The sequence below is a fragment of the Excalfactoria chinensis genome, chromosome 4, assembly GCF_039878825.1.
Source record: "Excalfactoria chinensis isolate bCotChi1 chromosome 4, bCotChi1.hap2, whole genome shotgun sequence".
In the NCBI taxonomy this organism is placed as follows: domain Eukaryota; kingdom Metazoa; phylum Chordata; class Aves; order Galliformes; family Phasianidae; genus Excalfactoria; species Excalfactoria chinensis.
Genome location: NC_092828.1, coordinates 9,535,488 through 9,556,138, shown reverse-complemented (window position 1 = coordinate 9,556,138; position 20,651 = coordinate 9,535,488). Strand labels below are relative to the sequence as shown.

Below are 20,651 nucleotides of genomic sequence, written 5' to 3'. Positions count from 1 at the left end.
CAAGGGGGTATGACTTTTTATATGGGTTAATAGTGATAGGACAAGGGGGAATTTTTTTTAAACTAATACAGGTGAGGTTAAGGTTAGATAATAGGTGGATGTTTTTCACTCAGAGGGTGGTGAAGCACTGGAACAGGTTGCATAGAGAAGCTGTGTATGCCCCGTCCCTTGGGGTGTTCTATGATTCTGAGATTCATCTCTGAGTCCATTCTACTATCAAATATAGCAAGCTGCTGAGTAGCTTACTGCAGACAATTAAAGCTTTCCAAACAATAACTAAGTACTCTCTGTGACATAACTGAATAATTTTGTTATGCATGCTTCATCCATTTCACTGAATCTTTCCATCTGCACACAACATCTACATAGATTGTGTCCAGAAAATTCAAAGTAAGCTCTCTGACGTATGTTGAAATTTCCAAATTTCCTTTTGTACACCAAATAGATTGAAATCTTGAAACAGTTCTCTAGAGCTCTGCTTCTCATGCCTAACCCTGAAGTGTCTTCAGATAACACAGTCTCTCACATTTTGACTCCTTTTTCCAGTACAAGGCTTCACACTCTTAATTGTGTTCAAGTGAAGCTTGACCCTAAGTGGCAGCCTCATTACCACTTTTTATACGCTTTTATAGTTCCTGTCTTTATGTATCCAACCACTCTGATCCCCTTTCTTGCAGCTGTCAGCCCAGAGGAACATGATGAGAATGGTTTTCTGAAACCCAGTAAATAGCTCAGTGTCCTTATTCCATGGCATGAGGCTGGATATTGGGCTAGGGTGAGCATCTCCACAAGAATATTTAAGCATGCTTTAGGTTTACTGCTTCACACTTGTTCTTATTTCTGTTAAAACAAAATGTTCATTTGCAATTCTTGGCCCATGTTTTATGAATGATTGCGTATCACACCTTATAGGTCCATTTCATAGACTGCCTTTTACTCCGAATCTTGATTTTCAGCTAATCACGCTATTTTTGTTGTTACTGATGAAGTCTGATTTAGGCATTTAAAATATCTCTTTGGGATCCTTACAAAGTAGTCCAAATACTTCATTATCTTTTTGTTCTTACTCTTCCTGGAAGGCAGGGAAGTACTAGAATGGCACTTCTTAGGAGATCTAAGGCACAGATGAAAGATCATTTAGCCAAGAAAGAGTCGTATTACTTGAAATGTACTGTGGAAGATACTTAGGTGAATAACACTTCCATCCTGAATTGTTTGTAGGTATATTGCTCAGAGTTTCTGGGACATTTAAAAATATGATTGTAGTTATGGCCAACACTGACAGTGGAGATGAATTCAAAGAAAGGTATTGCTACTTAGAATGCAAGAACAGGATCCATGCATCTGTATAGTGTGTACAAAGGATAAACAGCACTCCAGACATCTAGCAGTATCATGCAACTCTAAAAATCCTTTTTCATAAGCTTTCTTATAGCTCTTTGAGTATCCTCTCTGATGGATTGCTGGGCTTACTGAGAAGCTTACTGAGAAGGGAATACTGGATGGAAATGCAACACACTCAATGAAAGGACATATACTAGATTCCTCTGGGCTTGTTCTACAGTGGCTAAATATCTGTTATTACCCTACCAGCTTAATAACCTCTCCTTCTAGTGCTGATTCTCTCAGGTTCAGTCTTTAGAGCGTTAGTCACCTTTTGGCTTTCAATTATACATAATATGAACCAGAGAGTTGGATCACCATACCTTTTACCTTGAAATTTCACATGCTGCAGTTGCATTGATTTGATGAGTTTTGAGGGTAGCGGTTGCTTGGCAACTTGAAGCTAAACAGGTCCAGCATAGGGTCGAGTATGTAAATGGCTTTCTCTTAGCTATAGCAAGGTTTCTTGACACCCTGACATCTTTCTCACAGCAGAAAGCTGGAGGTTGGACTTGCCTCCTGGTGCAGTGTAGTTAATTCAAGGAAGAAAAAGTAGTTATTGAGAGCCATGCCTAGCAAAATGATCAGTAGGAAGACTGGGGAATTCAGCTTCTGCAGGAATTTCTCTGGATTCCTATGTGCGAAGGTATTCCATTTGTCAGGGCCTTCCTTTAAACCCGATTAATCAACATTTTGAGTCATGTCAGCATTTTAGGTGAGTCAGTTTCTCTCTTTTTCCCTAATCAAAGTTAAGCACAGAGAAATACAGATCCCAGCTGTCATAGAGAGCTCATTGTCACCACTGTGATCAGGAAACAGAAAGAATATGGCTAAGACCACTAAGGACAGTAATGACAGTAGACTGAAAGAATGAATAAAGAACTGCTCCCACGGTGTTAAGTTTGATGTGTGTGTGATGCAGCACTTTTTGTATCTGTACAAATGTACAGTTGTGTATCAGGTCTTTAACCAAGCAGCATCATAATGTTAGTATCACTACATGAATTTTCACTGACAGAGGTTTAATCTGAAATACTGCCCTTCTGAAAAGCAGGAAGAAAGATTTGACTAATTAATAGAACCAATCCCAGAGTTTAACCCATGGCTGGAATTTTTCTCACTGTAGCATACGGCTGGTATTACACACCCTGTAGCCTTTATTTTACTCCTCCTGATTGTCCTGTATTTGTTCTCTTCACAGAATCACAGAATCACAGAATGACCCGGGTTGGAAGAGATCTCACGGATCATGAAGCTCCAACCCCCTGCCTGGCAGGGCCATCAAACTTTCATGTTTACTAGATAAGGTTGCCCAGGGCCCCATCCAACCTGGCCTTAAACACCTCCAGGGACAGGGCATCCACAATGTCCCTGGGCAGCCTGTTCCAGGACCTCATCACTCTTCTAGTAAAGAACTTCCCCCTAACATCCAACCTAAACCCTCTTCACCCTTCATAACTGTAAGTTGGACTGTCCTATACAAATTACTTTTCAGAAGTACTTTACATACTTGAAACACTTGTAGACTCTTTCTGAGTATGCAATTAATCATTAGTTGGCCCAGACAAGCCCATAGCTCAAATTATTTCTCATGGTGAGTCAATGCTTAACCCCCTCATTCTATTTGTTATTTATCTCCAAATTCCTTCCAATTTGTTATTGCTTTTCCTGAAATTAAAACACTTGTGCTTTTAATATCAGTGGATGCAGAATAATGTGGCAGAAGGGTGGAAGAAAGCAATGCTGTGCTGGACTGTAGTTGAACCCTGGAATGAGTCATACAGGAAAGCCCGGAGCCAGTGACGTCCACAGATACACTTACAGGCTGCATCAAATACAGATATCCACATCTGGGAACCAATAAGTTTCTTACAAATAATTTAGGGAGCTGAGTTAGTGCATACAGGCCTGGTTGAAAGCTTGTGGTTTATACCCATGTAGACTTGGAGCAATAGGAAGAACAACTTTGAAGTCATCTTGCTTTCTCTAGAGAGGGCAGGCTGTCTGGGATGCATCTGTGGGGCTGAGTATCATACTGCTGAATGTGCTGGGTCCTGCACAATCCTGGTCTCCAAGCTGAATTCTCCACCTTTTTCAGTATTTTCATTCACCTGTTCCTTTGGACTTTGAAGATCTGCTGAGTCACCCACAAAGAACAGTTTGAACATGAAAAGTGGAGGTTAGAAATAATGTTTTTCAAAGTTTGTCTGATAAAACATAGGCCTCGCAATGGCCAGTGGTTTTATGTTCATCCAGAGAGGCTCCCTGTGGTTTCCACCACTGTTTGTAGATTCTTTGAGTGAAGAAAATGAAAACTGAAGTCCCTTACCTGTTAGAGAAGACCCCATATTTGGGGAAGTTTCTGCAGCACCATGTGGCCATGCCACTTTAAAAACCGGGAGTATTGCATACAAAACAAATCTTAAAACACTTCTAAAAATGATCATGACTCAGATTTTTAGTTAGATGTATGCTATCAATACATTAAAATGAATGTGTATTTTAGGTACCTAAATACCTTTAAAGCCATCCAGTTTTGACTACATTTTCAACCTATTTCTCCAAGCATTCTGTGATGTCTGGGATTGGATTTCTTACATTTGAATCAGGATTTCTAAATGTGAAGCTGGAAGTCTCAGAGTTTTCAATTGAATATGAACTGAAATGGATGCTGGTCCAAGTTTAGCACCCATGTTTTGTGTATTTATTTACTTTGAATTTGCTGGGTGTCTGTCTTCAAGAAATCAGGATCTGTTAAGTGTTTCCCCATCGGGTATCTGAAAACTGAAATACTCTGTCACTTTCTCAAAGCTTCCAGCACCTCTGAGAATATGCAAAGTAAACCTCGGAGGACTTCTTTAGAATGTTTTGGCATTAATGTTTTGTGAGACAAGGAAGAGAGACAAAGTGAAATGAGTCTCAAAATAGGACTGTCAAGTTCTTTTCTGGAAAAGCTGGTATTAATTTTTAATACTCCATCTGTGATCAGAAGAAAAAGACCTTTAGTTCTCAGCACAGATCTTTTTTGAGCACACTTATTTTTCCTTGTAGTCATTATATATTCAGATCTGTGATTCATGGACTTGACTTTATTATTTTTCTTGCTTAATGAGAGTCAGAAAGAGTCACCTTTGGGTCTCATCTTGAACAAAGACCACAAAAAAGAATTAGCAGCAATCCTTTTCTACTTTACATTTGGGAGTAATAAAAGATCCTTTGAGAAGATAACAGAATCCTCATGTCAGTTCTATCATTTTTAATGATAAAGCTTAAATAATGTGCCCTGACAGTGGGGTTTGGTGATTGGTGCATCCTATTTTGCACATCCTTTCCTGCATACTGGATCATATTTATTATTCTAGTTTCTTTGTGGTCTTGTTCTAACATCTGCTGCCATGCTTCCTTCCAGTTTTTGTATCACTTGGGCCTTTGATCATGGCTGAGTTTTAACTAGGCATCATTTTTTACCTGTCATCAAAAGAAACTTCTTCAGTTGTTCCATTTCTTACCACTTATTCCAAGTGAATCCAGAAATTACATGAAAGGCATATTTGAATACAGGCACGTCTTCAGTTGAACTGCCTAGGAAGACAAGGTCTCCTGTTTTAATTGCATTCCTCTGTATTATGATAGGATCAGTTCTGTGGATTACCTGGAAGTGTTACAAGGAACTAATTTTGTGGGTCACTGACTTAGTTAATCTGTGACAAGTCAGACAGAGTATGAAAACAGGCTTTAAACACCCCTGGCAGTACTTTTAATGAATTTAAATGAGTTACATTTTTTCAAGAGCACTTTTTTCTTCTTACACTCATTATATTTAATCAAGGAGGAAAGAAATATCTGTAACCATTATATTAATAGGGTAAGAAACACTCAGTGCTTGCTTTGTTTTCCAGCATATGATAAAATCTGGAGGAAAAGCATTTAGCAAATTGTGCTAAAGTGACATAAATTAAAAGAAAAGTTCAATTTTAGAGCCATTACAAGAAATTCAGCAGAAGGAGCTAAATCTAGACTGGTTCACTCCGGAGCGATCTACCAGAGGTCTGTTCTTTCTCCCCTAAAGTGCTGGTACAAATGCGGACTTGGCTGATAATGATTAAAAATAACTGTTGGAGGCTAAAGAGAATTCATGGAGTATTTGAGGCATGGAGAAAGCTTTAATCTGCAAGCCACTCTTAGGGTACAATAGAGGAGAACAAGAAAATTCATATGTGGTCTTTTTCTTTGCTCTCTTCTTCTGTCTCATCTACTGTTCTACATCCAGCAAGTGTCAATGAATGTCACAGAGTGCCATTTTTCTCCCGCACGGAGGAATTCAATTCCATGCCTTTGCTCCATACACACTTCTATGTGAGGTGCCATTTTGTCAGATTTCCCATCTGCTGCTGTATGTCACACATCAATGTGTCACACATGGGAAGATTCAGCCTCTACTGCCACATCACCAGCATCTGCTTCTGGCATCTTGTGTCAAAATAATAAAGTAGGAGGCATTACTTTTGGAGCATCCCTCATTGATAGTCCCAAAGGACATAGAAAATAAAATAAAATAAAATAAAATAAAATAAAATAAAATAAAATAAAATAAAATAAAATAAAATAAAATAAAATAAAATAAAATAAAATAAAATAAAATAAAATATTCCACAGTATTATTCTGTTTAACAATTGTGAAACTCAGACTATCCTTTGTATTCCCACAGTAAAATAGACATTTCCCTTAGCTACAAACTAACTTGCACATGTGTCAATGACATTAGGGAACAAATGTTTTTCCTTCCTTTAACTTAGCATCTAGAAGCCCTGGTGGGTCTTTCCGATGTTTCTCCTGTAGCTTAAACCACAGTCATGTAACAAGGGCGTATAAGGTCTTGCAACTACTGATAGAAAAAGGCAAAGGTCATGGGGTTTTTTGCTTGTCATTTAAGTTCTTGTGTCTTCATGGAAAGCTGATAGTTCTCTCCCTGTCTGTCCTGAGAGCAGATTCCCCTTTTAGCCCTGACTGAAGGGGAAAGGAGAAAAACAGGAGATATCTTTCTGCAATAGAAATGTAAGAATATCCTGAATGGATGTAACTACTGTAAAGTCTATTAAAACTAGATCTGGGCCCATTTTCCCTTTCACATGACATGGATGTACAAACAGATAAATTCTAACAGGAATTTCAAGAGTATCTTTCCCTTCTGCTCAACTCTATTTCTTTTTATAAGGAAGACAAAAAGATTTAAAAATAAATAAATAAATAAATAAAAATAAATACTTTTGCATGATTATATTTTGGTTTGGATACAGCTGCAGAAGGACAAAAAATAGGTTGACATCTATTCCTGTCATCAATGTTGCTGATACTCCAAGACCACTGAGTAGTTCTAAATAGTGCCAGCAAGAGATCTGAGGTGACCCATGGGAGTGAGGGTACCATGTTTCTGTTGTTTGTAGAGTGGTAGCTTTGGTCCTCAAAGCTCTGCACTGAGGCCAAGTGGTCCTGACCCACAGCAAGATTAATTAGGCTGAACATATTGCTATGACGACACAGTCTCTTCCTTGTTTCAGAGTGGACCCTCGGCTGTATCTGAGCACATCAAGTATGTCTGTGTCAGATGGGTCCTCAGAGCAGCTTGACTGCAGGTTGGTGGGGAGCTGGGCAGAGGTAAAGTACATCCTACCCTTGGACATCCTTCAGTGTTGGTTCCAGTGAGAGACCAATCATGCTGTTGTATTGTTGGAGGAAAAAGGCAGCCAAGTTATATTCTTCTCCTTAGAAGTTCATTTTTTGAACCCTAATGGGCTTTGGTGTTGTTTGCTCCCAGGAAAGCCTCTGGCAGTCTCTGGATCCAGTTGGAAATACTGGAGGCAAGAAAAACTAAGCTCCTTAATCCTTCCAGCAGCATAACCCTTCCAAATATGATGAGACATCATCTAATTTTCAAGAAGCATAGAGCTTTCTCCTGGCCTGTCAGCCTGTTTTGCGTCTTCCTCTGCATGGAGATTCAACTGATTACATTATCATACAGCACCATAACTCCCTGCCGATCCCTCTAATAGTGCTCAGCAGAAGTCAGTGCTCTGACTGTAAGGTGAGGTTCTCTGCTCCTATGTGTAAGCAGGTATTTGTCCCTAAGGGAATGTGCAATGCAAGGATAGACAGGGTTCTTTATTCAGTTTATTCTATTTTTTTTTAAGAAAAAATTAGCTTTTCCTGCTTTACATTTGAGAGGGGAAATACATACATATTTTTTTCCATGCATAGGGTTTTAAAAGAAAATTCATCTTACTAAAGTAAACTGTTCCACCGTACTTGTTTGATATGTATGCAATGCATATTTCTGTTTAAAAATAATAATAATAAAATAAGGTAAATTCAACACAGAGAAACTGCCCAGTTAAATCGTGTATTTTTCAACATATTACTTAGCTTTTGTGAAGTTATTACAGAACCACAGCTATTACAGAATCACATATACTTTTAAGAATAGGTTGAATTCTTAATCTGTTTATGTAAACTGGCTCTCATCTTAAGCAACTGGCAAGCCCAGGTGGAGCCTGGAGGAGGATTCCAATGGCTGCTTTGTGGGTTCTCATGTTTGTGTGCTCCTTGGATCCCCTATGCTGTCATATCGTGTTTTAAACTTGCAGTTTAAGCTGCTTATGAAACACCATTGCTTGGGAAGAAAGTTGCTTTTGATTACGTGTGTGTGTGCGTGTGTGTATGTGTCTTTTCCCTATGTTTTCTCCAGGCAGTCGCCCTCAGCTCAGTGTGACCGGCTTTACTGCTGCTCGCCTCTCCCTTGGGAAAACCGCTGCATGAAGACCGAAGCGAGTGTCCACGTCCCCACGATGCGAGGATTCCCTTCACCCCCACTGCTACCGAAATGACAGACCGGGCTGCACCAGGGAGACAGTCGGGAGGCAGAGGGGAGGGAGAGCTCATCCCTCCTCCCTCTCTGCCTCAAAGCCTTTTGCTTTCCAAGCTCAAATGCTAGCTGAAATCTGATGCCTGGACTGCATATGCAGTGAGACGTGGGCATGCCCTCGCAGTGCACCGATTTCCTCCGTGCCTTGGAGAGCGAGAGCCGTGCTGAGGCTCCAAGCGGAGGAACCGCTCCATCAGGCAGCGAGTGCCACATCACTGCACCGCCTGCACAAGGGCTCCAGCATGGTTCCGAGCCTGCTGCTCCTCCTCACCGGGCTGTTTAGGGCCACAGAGCCAGCACCCCGCTGTGAACCCGGCCAGGAGACCCTAGGTAAGGCTAACCACCCTAAAAGCCCCTTTTCCCCTTTTTCCTTCTCCTGGAGGTGAGCAAAGGGCTCTGATTTCAGGGCATGGAAGGTGGATGTCACCCTTCCCTAGAGATGGGGAGATGGGCTCTTCGAGAATCTGCAGATATCTCTGTGATGAAACTGGAGCTGTGCTGAGAAAGCATGGATAGAAATTAAAAAACTAAATAAAATTAAAAAAAAAAAAAAAAAAAAAGCTTGTGAAGTCAGGCAACGTAATGTTTCCCCACCATTATCTCTTAGGGCCATGTGTTTTTCTGTCAGTTTTGAGTTCCCAGTCAATAGGATCCCCTTTGGCATCTGGGGAATGCCATGGGCTCTCCTCATCTCTGGCCTTGCCTTCTAGGAATCTGGCAGTTAGATTGCACGAAGGTGAACTTTCGACCTTGTGTGTTTTTCAGCTTACTAAAATCTCCTTTCGTTCAGCTTTAGGTCACTTTTTTTTTTCATTTCTAAGTCCAAAGTATGAAAAGAATTATGAGGATTTGAGAGCTGGAGGGTGTGTCATAGCTTGCTATAAGCAATATGGAATTTGTGTAAATTGATTGGCTGGAAGGACAGATTTGCCCATTAGAATAAAGGTAAGACAGGAACACACTGCTGAATGGGTTGAAAGCTCAGTTTAGTCAACTAGTTCAGTAACTAGTTGACTAATAAATAAAATGTTGAGTATCTTTTAAAAATATGTGGTGGCTTTTCTTTACCAAATGGACTTAATTTAGATTTCTTTTATGTGAGGACTCTGCAGAGCAATTCCAGTGTAGTGACAAGCTCTATTCTAGGAAAACAGTAAAGGAGAGGAAAGCTGCTTTCAGAGAGCTCAAATTCACAATGAGTTATTTTACAGGAATACAGGAAAGGGTAAAAAACCCGAAGGTGACCTTATCGTTACCCAAGGAAGTGCAGCTATATTTTGGTTCTTAAATATAAGCCATGATCCGTTAGTGACAATGAACTGCTACACAACACAACTCATGTGCCATGCAGTGTATATAATTTGAGAGTACTGTTCCCACGAACATCAAAGTGAGGTCTACCACAGCCTGAAGGGATTTTATTTTTGGATAAAGCTGCACAAAGAGAAGTGTTGTAGACTATTTGCAGCCAATTACAGGAAGAGGCTGTGTGGTTTGCAGCATTCCCTTTCTCAGAGAGCTCTGATTCTGCTCCAGCTGAACAAAGATGTGCTGTGGGGTGTTATTAATCCTGGCAACCATAAAAGCAGGGATAATTGAGGGGTAATTGTGGCAGAATCTGTTTGCAGTTGTGGTGTCTTTAGGGGAGGGCAGGTAGTAGAAATACACCTTGCACGTGGAAGGAATGGCCCTAAAGGATGGCTGATGGCAAGGAAAGTGGGCTGTTGGGCATTAAAATATGTTGTGCAGTAACATTCTTGGACCAGGAATTAAGAGTCAACCTGTGAATCCAGAGACCTGCTAGGTTTCTTCTTCCTTTTCCAGGGAAGTAGCATCATGTCAGGCAACATGAAAACAGAGGGAACTGCAGCGCTGAACATGTTCAATATCCAGCTTCAGCTGTAGTGCTGGGTCTCTTCTTTTAGGATCCCTCACACCAAGTGTAGATTTTGGCAGAACTCTGTGTCCACAGCCACAATGCTCTAAGCTGCTGATGCAGGAGAGGAAGCTAGGGGAAGCAGTGCTGCTGCCTTCCTCTCAGCAAGGCTGGGGCTGGGTTTGGAGGATTCTCAGTAATGTTTATTCTTCTGCAACTTATTCTTTCTTTTCCAATAAGAAATCAAAACAAAGCTAAAAGTAAAAAGATCCTGATGAAATGCTGTGTGCCCTTGTGTTTAGTAAAATAAGGACATGATTACTGTCACCCTACACCAGGACTGTCACCAACATATGGCACAAGCATCAGACTGTGTGGGGATCCTCCTGATTATCAGCTGAGAACCGTGCCATGGAGAGAGGGCAGATCCACTCTCTGCTGTGTGCCATCACTACAAAGAGCCAGGAAGCTACGGACTCTCTGAGCAATAGGATGCTCTGTTGCCCTGCTGAGAGGCATCTCTTCCAGACTTTGATGTGTTTCACTGGCCATTGAGCTTGCAGTTTGCTTAAGCAAAGTATAGCTTGGCAAGTTGTCCTGAAAAGTGACCAGGCCTTGGCACAGGGAGCCAATCACATAGGTTTCTGTTTTATCTGAGCACCACATGCACTGAATACTGGTGTATTCTGGTCATAATGAGTTAAATGCAGCACTGTGAGGAAAAAAAAAAAAAAAAAAAAAAAAAAAGAAAGAAAAGAAAACAAACCATGGAGACACATGTCTCAAAGCACTGAAAGCAGCTGGCTTCCCTCACAGGGACAGGGACAGCTGGGAGCAGGTCCCACACTGAGGCTGGGTGTTGTGAGCTTCTATGTGGGCTCCAGGTGCAGCCTTCTGGGCAGGCAATGGGGCTGCGGGCTTTGGAGGAGAAAGGGGGAACAGCTAGGTTTCAGCTTCCTAGCTGAAAGGTGCTATAGAATCATAGAAACACAAGGTTGGAAAGGATCTACAGGATCATCTAGCCAACCATCCTCCCATTCCCATTATAACCACAGCTACTAAACCATATCTCATAGCTCCTCATCCACACACCTCTTAAACACTGCTAGAGTTGCTTATAGATGAAATTACATGAAGAATGCTTGTAAGAACTGGAGCTGTTGTACCTGTTTGTTTCTCATGTGCTCCCAGCCTCTTCAGGAGGGTCGCTGATCCTAACCACTAGAAGTAGGGAGTAGGAGGTAGATCACCTTGAGTGATCATTTTGTAGACATTCAGACTGAAAAAAAAAAGCATTGAATGAAGCACAGTGTTTTTCTCCTCCCCCTTCTCAGCCTTCTCATAGTTTGTCTTGTTTTACTGCAAAGTGACAAAGGGAGAAGTTATTGCCTTCCACAAGCTTCAGGCTGGCCCTAGTTTCATGAGACCTGAGTGTTTTAGTTCCGCTGCTGTGCACATTTCTACTGCTTGTTTCCATGCCTGCACATGCAGAGCTTATCCAGCTGCTCTCCACAGGATTGTACACTTCCTCCTGCATTTCTTGTCCCACCGTGGACAGAACCAGACCAGAAATGTGGCCATGGAACCCATGTGGGAGATCCCAAGATCTTGGAATCTCACTGCCGTGTCCAAATTGGACGTGTCCAAGTCCTGTCAAAACAAAGGAATGCAGAACTACATCATGTATGCTCACAGGACAAGAAATTCCAGCTCTCGTAAACTTGGTTTTCATCACCAAGTCTTGTGAGCTGTTTGGATTCCCACCAGTGGCTCTAGTATTTTTACACAGTTATTATTTCTGCAACACTGGTTTTGGCAACAGTTAACATGGGAAGTGGGTCAGAAACCACCACTTATGAAGGCAAAGTGAGTATATATTGAAAGTATACTTGGTGGATATATTCCTTTACTGCTGAAATAACTTCTGTATGATTTTCATCTGAATGCAGTTTTTTCTTTGGAATACTCGTTTATGTAATTTTGAAGTGCGAATGTCTAAATACAAGTCAAAATCCAAACAAAAACGTCCATTGCCATAAGATATATCTAGGCTGTTAGACTCAGTAGCACTGATGATGGATCTCCTTTAGAAGTTATTGACATGGCCTTTCCCAACACAGTTAATTTAGAGTTGAATGGAGTGCCAGCTGGCTAACAGCAACCATGATTCCCTGTGGATGGCCCAGGCCATATGAGAGCCATCCCATTCTCAAATCTGAAGCAAATATTACACAAGTTCTTCTCTGAACCAGGAGAGGCTGAATATGTAGATGTGAAAGGAAGTCACCTGCCTTCTTGTGAACATGGTGCTTGATGCTGACAGGCTACATCCTGGTCTATTTGCAGGGCTCCTCATCATGACTTCTGTGACTGCTAAATCTCATTTGGAGAAACAACATTCTAGTTGGATGTAGCTGTCACATGTGAATGGAATTTAGTAGCTTAACATTGTTCTGCCCATGAAATTTCAATCCATTTGTTTATCCTATTGCAGTTCCATTGATTTAATTGGTGCTGTTTCAGTTTTACAGGGTTATAAGAGGACAACCAATTTGGGAGACAATATGAGGCTAAACCATGGATTTAAAAATCCTAATGCTATTATGATTTTGGTCAAGAATGTTGAATTAACTATCCATCTTTTGTAGCATTAGAAAGTACCACATTTGGCTGAAGTTCAACTACTTGCAGAGGAGCCAGGTGTGATGTTAATTACAATGTCTCATGCATCTAAACTAATGAAGAGACAAGGCTGTTCTAGGGGGCTGTATAGACTGTGCTTAAAGAGTGTGGAATGACATTTTGGCAAATGCTTTGGAAAGATAAATTGAGGTTTTTATCTTGAGTTTTATCAGATGTGAGGCTCTGTCCTGTGGTATTCAACAAGAGCTGGACTTACTGAAAGGTAAGCCTCTGACTCTGGTAGATGAAAGCACTTAGAGAGTGCTGTATCATTAGAAAGTGGGAACTGAGCTTTATAGAATATGCATTCACAAAGTAAAGCTATGGAGATGTCATGGATCCACATTACCAGCCTACTAGCTGGTTTCACCTTTTTTCAGTCACTCTGATGATAATTTGATCCCTTCAAAGGTAGCACATTTTCGGACCTCTTCAACCTTCTCACCATATTAGTTGTTTTAACACCAGCATATTCCAGATCTGAACAATTTTCTCCAACTTTCACAAGCCACACACAAAGAAAAGGTCCCTATATATGGTCAGATTGTCTTGGAATAGCAAATGCATATTCAGCATCTGCTGCTGTTGTTGTTTTCTTGTGTTTTCTTTTCCCAGCTGTAGATTTTGCCTTGCAACAAAATTTGCTGAAGCCAAAATAAGGCATTTAGCAGGTTTCCTTCTGGGGTTATTTTTCTGCTTGGAATTTTCAGCTGGGAGGACTCTCTGGAGCAGCAATCACCAGCCAGAGATATATCTAGATGGCATAGGAAATCTGATTGCCACAAGCACAGAGACAGTTGGTAGGGATGGACAGCCAGAAAGCAGTAATCTTCCTCAGCTTGTTTAAGGTTCCTACAATCAAAACCTTATTTGAGTTTCATCCGGACAACTCTTGAGGTAGATTTTGAGTTGCTGCTGAGTGGTAAGTTTCTGTGTGCATCTTCACAGATCTTGCATGGCAGTCTGCAGATTATATGAACTCCCATCTCCCATGGCAAGCCTTCAGCATCCTGTCATACGTCCTAGCCTTGTGAGAGAAGTAGGCCTGGAGGAGCTAGTTGCAGCATCATTGCTATAGGGACACCCCCAATAGCTCAATAAAAATGGTTGCTTAATTGAACTCTAAGAAGCAGGTGGATTAGAAAGAAGGTGGGTTAATAACAAACGTTGACTTGACTTCTCCTGCTGTGATCTTACACTCAAAGTGAATGCAGATTAGTCATTAATCTCTTTCAAGTTCTTTCAGGCTTCTTCACATGGGTGTTGAAAATAGGCTTGTATCAACCCACACTCACTGAGATCCTAGGAAGCATGTCTGCCCATTTCTCCCTGGGACTCCTTCTGAGCCAGAGGAGTTGGCTTTGAATTTTAGTTAATTGCCATTTGCAGGTAGAGGTAATGTACTGGATGTGTTTGAATGCAAACTAGACAATTGGAGGAAGCAAGTAAGGAAAAGGGTTAGCATTTTCACATATAGTTCTTCTCAGGCAGCATCCAGATATTAGCTTATATGTGTCATTTTGTAGAAATGCAGGTGCATAGAATGACTAGATAGAGAGCACTTACAGAATGGGCAAAGAAAGTGGAGCAGGGAAAGATAGATCTATCTCTCTGCCAGCTTATTTAAAGGGAACTAATGAATTTCAGTCTCCTGAAATGTCTACCTAGGCATTTGTGTCAATCATCACTGTCAATGACATTTGACTATGATACAGGGAGTTCACATGATGTGGTGCAAGTGTTACAGGACTGGTATTCTCCTTGCCCAACACATCTCACCCCTCTCCATCTTAGATCCTAATGCTACTGGTTTCAGTTTAGCACTCCCTAGGAGCTGCCTCAGGTACATCACAGAATCATCATCATAGAATCATTTGAGTTGGAAGGGACCTTTAAAGGTCATCTAGTCCAACTCCCATGCAGTGAACAGAGACACCTACAGCTCAGTCAACTTGCTCAGAGTCCAGTCCAGCCTGACCTTGAATGTCTCCAAGGACAGGGCATCTTACCACACCTAGACAACCTGTTCCAGAGCCTCACCACCCTTATTGTAAAAAAAAACTTTTATCCTTATATCCAATGTAAATCTCCCCTCTTTTTGTTTGAAACCATTTCTCCTTGTCTTGTCAAAACAGATCATGAAAAGGAGTCTGTCCTGTTCTTTCTCATAGCCCCTCCTTTAGCTACTGAAAGGAGCAAATACATCTCTCCCCTGGGGAAATTACAGTAATTGCTGGAGTGGAAGATAAATGTTAGGAATACAGCCCTCACCACACAAAGTCTCTGGTGTATCTAGAAAGAGGAATTAACCACGTGGGCTGCTTTTTTTTTACTTCCAACTCCTTCACTTTTCCTGGAAATCCTTTTCTGTGGCTTGGAATCTTCACTTTTGATCCTGTTCATGTGCCTTAGATATACAGTTATATTCCTTCTGTGCTTTCTGCTTGACCATTTACACCCTACCCATACTATTCAGTTGTCTCATTTCACTGCCATTAGTTTAGTTCTCCAAATTATCCTCCACCCATTAATACTTCACCATGTTTCCTGCTTTTTCCTTGTGCTGTAGACAGGAGTGAGTTCTAGAGGTGGTCAGTGCTTTGCTGTTTGCAGGTGGTATTGCAAAATGATACAGCCCAGCAGTGATTGCACATTACCACTGATATTAAGTTTTGCATCTTTAGCATTAAAAAGGTAGATGATCATTGCAAGGACTGACTCAATCAGACATGTAGAAGCACAGAGAAAGTAATTCTAACATAATCTGAAATTGAAATACTCTATTTGGAAAAGGAGAGTTTTAACTATAAACAGGCTAAAATGAATACATATGTCTTCCTATTTAAAATAGTAAGAAACCCAGAAAAGTGGTAGGGGGTGTGCTGCTCTGTACAAAATAAGTCATCTAATCTTGTTCAGTCTGTCAGTCATTACAATGCAATTGTGTAAGCCTTACTGAATGATTTAGATATTTTGAATTTATGATCACCCTTGAGCTTATTCCTCTAGTGCCTAAGTCTCCTATTGGCTTTGCTTTTGAAAAGGCAACAGGCCAAGCCATGGCACTGGAGGTAGCTATTGAGATCTATTGTCTGTGTTAGGGTTAATCGCAGCAGCTTGCTGCTTTCAGTGCTGAATCATCAAGGGGAAAAAATGTAATCTTGGCAGTAAAATATGTATGTGCTGCATTGTAGATTTTCAAGCTTGCTTTTGCAAATTAAAACCAGAAGTGTATGTTATAGAGAGGGCTCAGAAAGCTTGAAATGGCTTTTCTGGTCTTCAGTAAGTGACTTTATCCATAATCTTAAATAGCAACTGTGCTACTGAGAGGGTTTTTGTGCCTCTGGTGGAAAAGCTAAAGTAGAAAATTAGTCATAAAAAATTGAAAAGATTGTTCTGAATAAGGAAGAAAAAGGTCTCTTTGTAGCAACCTGTCCACAAATGGGACTATGAGGAGGCTGCACTGTCTTCCTCTGAGCCCAGGAAAGGTTCTGCTCAAAGAACGGAAAAGCATTAGGCTTTCTCAAGCACACAAGAATCAGCAGCTGAAGTCTGCCAAGTTAATCTGGAGGCCTAAGAAACTGTCTGTATATTATTGTCTGTTGTTACTCACAAGAAAAAGAGAAAGAGGGAGGCTGAGCTCTTCTGGCTAGCATTGCTGAAACAAGCTGCAATTTATTTACTGGTCATTTCTGTGCACAGGGACCCAGACCTCATGGGTGCAGGGCTGCAGGAGAGATTGTGCAGCTCTAGGGTTGGGCTCTGTGAGACGGTCAGGAGGCTCTGACCCAGCTACGTGCATCCACACTTCTTCATATAAGTACAGGCACTGGAGAATTATCTTTGGCCCTCACAGAGCCACACCCTCCCAAACAAATGCAAGCATTGGCATTAGAAAATGCAGGAAATGTCCAAAGAGCACATCAGTATACACTGAAAACTTGCTCTATACCAGACCTTTTCTCTCTTGTTTGGATGTATAGTAACTCCTAATAACCTGGAAGATCAGCCTGCTCTCTTGTGTGTGTTTACATGACAGCCTCGGCTGATGTATGGTTCACATAGCAGCTTGTATGGGGCTGTGGTGGACCGAAGTTCTGTAGACTGGGCAGAGCTGGCTTCTGAAATGACAGCAGTTACATAGATGTCTCTGGCAGAGGGAGACAGGGAGAAAAAGCTGTGGTATAGAATCATAGAATCATAGAATTACTCAGGTTGGAAAAGACCTTGAAGATCCTTGTGTGTATAGTACACATACATGGTGTTTAGAATTATAGAATTGTTAAGGTTAGAAAAGACTACTGAGATCACCTAGTGCAATCATCCACACACCCCCATCTCCATGTTTCTTGAACACCTCCAGTGACAGTGACTCTATCACCTGCCTGGGCAGCCTGTTACAATACCTCACCTCTCTTATGAGAAGAAGTTTTTCCTAATATCCAACCAGAATATCCCCTGCTATTACTTCTCATTCTATTATTAGTTACCTGGGAAGGGAGGTAATGCCTAACCTGCACCTTGATAAAACCTCCTTTCAGGTAGCTGTAAAGAGTGATAAGGTCCCTGAGCATCCTAATCTTCCAGAGCTATGTTTAAGCATAGCTCTAGGTTTAGGACCAAGGAGGAAAGAGTCAATTTTGCTGCTTGTCAACGAGTGAGACTTGATTGTTTCTAGCTCATGAGGAGCACTGCAGGCCTAAAGTAGTGGGAAACAGAATTTAAGCATGGATTTATCATAAAAAGCTTCATCTATTGTTGAAAAATTGCCCCTGCTTATCACATTCTGATATAAACAGCTTCAGTTGCCACAGGTAAGGTACATGTTTACATGGATTTGGTTTCTGCATCCGAAAACTAAATCTATCTTCTTCAATCAGTGTTTTTAATAATGGATAATAGCCATATTACTTCACAGATTTCCCCCCTGTATAAATATGATAAAATCAACCAGGTGTAGAAACTAAGTAGTAGACAACCTGAAACCAGAGATATCTTTGTTTGCTGTATTAATGTCTATTCCTGATCACAACGCAGACCTCTCATGAACTCAGCTGCAGGATATGACTTAGCAGAGTTTTACACATCTGTTCCATCAGATATCCACTCCTTTACAGCACCTTTCTCTCTGGCCAGCTGGGCAGAAAGCAGCGTCTGCTAAAGGCAGCAAGGCTGCTTGAAGAGCAAGAGCATTGGAAGGCAGCAGCAGCAGCACCATGCCCAGACCCTGCCTGGCTGCATTTTCCCTTCAATTTCCTCTGCTTATTCCCTCTTGTTGCCAGAATACCTTTCTGCTCCAGCTGAATAAGCACAATATTGGGATACCATTGAAAATATGTTTGTGCCACGTATGAAACTGACTGATGGGTATAGCACTCCTGTGCAGTAATGGCGGTATGGAAAACTGTGTATGACTCAGTATCATTATTTGATCATCATATACCAGGGAGACAAACAAAAAGGGCATTTGTAGCAGGTCTCAGAGCCTTCCAAGAGGGAAAGGGTGTTACCTTGAGAAAATGTGAAGAGCTGTATGTAGAAAGACTGTTCCCAGATGAATCCATGAGGAACTACACTCAGTGCACACATTCTTTCAGTTTATAATTAGATCAGCTACAGTGCAGTCATTTCTTAGCCTCCCTTCAATGTATTAATTCAAGGTATTTAATTTCACAGAGGAACATGAGTAAGCATGGTGATGATGCATTGATTGTTGGACTTGGTAATCATAGAGGTATTTTCCAACCTTGATGATTCTTTGATTCTGAGTGATCATTCCTTTCTCCTTCCCATCTAGCATTGTACAAAAAACTCTTCTCTGATTATCCCCATGTGTAAGACAAAATGTAGGACCTGGCTGAGCTGAGGCTTTTTTAGGTGTGCTTTAACCTTAGTAAGGGATAATGCCAAAGTAGGGGAAACATATTGAAATCCTGTGACACAAAGCACTATTGATGAACCAGGTATTGTGTATTGCACTAGCATAATGAACCAAGCCAGGCAAAGTGTTTTTATGGATACATTTATGTTTTTTTTCCAGCTTGCTAGTTACTAGAATTTGTTGCTGTTGGAGATGGGCTGTTTCTGCTTGGTCTGATCCTTCATTTATTTTATGAGGAAATGTGGATCGATGACAGTTCATAATATAGAACTAGATTCATTTCCAATTAAAAGTCTGCCTCCAACATAAAATTCCAGGCTTAATTTTGTTCTTGTTAAAATGATTTTATTTTGGCTAAGAAGTGATCAACTGATTAGCAACACATATGCACATGATTACATTTAAACAAATTTGCTGTGAGGAGAATTTTAAACTTTCCTTAATAAGAAAACAGAAAACAAAGCTCAATTCACTCAGCAAAAAGTGTAGGTGTCTATGTTTAAAGTGACAGTTAGAACAAATAACAACATAGATTCCCCAAGATATTACAAGACCCTTCAGCATTGGAAAAGCTCAAACTTAATGGCTTGGCTTCTATGAAGCACTGATGAAAACAACTTAGTAGCAGTATTTTTCTTTAGTTGCCAGAAACAGAGAAGGACAGTATAGAATTGTTGGCTACAGGAACAAAAGAAGACTCCCCTGGGTCATCAAATAGAGTTACTCAGAATGAAAAGAGCTTGTTTATTTGACCTAGTAAATAGAAAGCTAAGAGGATCTGACTGCTCTCCATAAACACAGAGAGAAGGCATGCACAAGGGAGTGCAAAGAGCTATTTAAGCTGAAGGACAATGCTGGCACAAAAATACATGGATATAAACTGGCCATGACTACTTTTAGGCAGAAAATTAAAAGGCAATTTCTAGCTATTAGAGGAGTGAGCTTTTGGGAAAGCTTTCCTGTGAGAGCAGTTAGGAGGCAAATAATTAGTTTCAAGATGTTATTAAATGGATTATAAAATGCAGTATCTAGAGATAGGATCAAGTCAGATGGGAAAGAAATATATCTTCTTACAACCAGCAAAAGCTTATTTTTTCCATGGGAAATTTATATACACAGGATTATGTAGGACCAACGGATCTGTCAGATGAAGATCCATAAAGCCTGTTAATATTTACATGAAGACTCCTGTAGTATTTTAGACTAAATCAGGTTCCTGAATTTCCAAATTTTCCTAGGCACATAAATTAGAGTTTTAAGCATGTCCAGAAATGTTGACTGGTTGTCAAGATTGCACAAGTCAGTGTCTTTTTAAATTTAGTCCCTGTTTCTTACACAATTACAATTGTATGTATTGTCAAGTCCTCCCTTCTTAAATTGGCCCTAAGACTGACTGGATGATGTTCTTGTTGGGTTATGCCCTGTGCCTGCTCATTGCAATCTGTTCTGTCTTCTTATTAAACTTTACTTCCAATTATTTTCTTATTTGAGAATCTCTCTTTCTTTATTGATTTGGGTGAAGCGGGCTCCACATTCCAGCAGCTGTTGTAGAAATACATGTCAGAGGGGCTCCCGTCTCTGGGGAGCAGCAAGTAGAGAGAATTGTGCGTGTTTGTGTGTATAGTTAACAGTGAATATCAAACTACATTGGCAGGATAACAGGACAAGAAGTCTGGGAACTGGGCATTTAAGAAATTGTGATCCTGGAATGGATACTGGAAAAACCAGGGGTCTCAGATTTGGCTACTGAGAGACCAGAAGGTCCAAGCCAACTACTGAGGAGATCATAGAGCTTGGGTCTTTGTACCAATGAGACCCTGGAGGTGGGCAAACTACAAGATAAATAGACTAGTGTGTGTGTCAGCATATGAGCCACTGATGTACCAGCAGATTCAGGGATCAGCTACTA

General features: G+C 40.8%; 1 protein-coding gene across 1 annotated transcript in view; it reads left to right on the top strand.

Annotated features, from left to right (window-relative positions):
• Positions 1-8,374: 8,374 nt before the first annotated feature.
• The window catches only part of CPZ (carboxypeptidase Z), a 34,004-nt gene continuing 21,727 nt past the window's right edge, over positions 8,375-20,651 (top strand). The window contains exon 1 of the mRNA XM_072335387.1: positions 8,375-8,633. Within this exon, the coding sequence (XP_072191488.1) occupies positions 8,546-8,633 (88 nt within the window). The 5' untranslated portion in view covers positions 8,375-8,545. The remainder of the gene's footprint in view (positions 8,634-20,651) is intronic.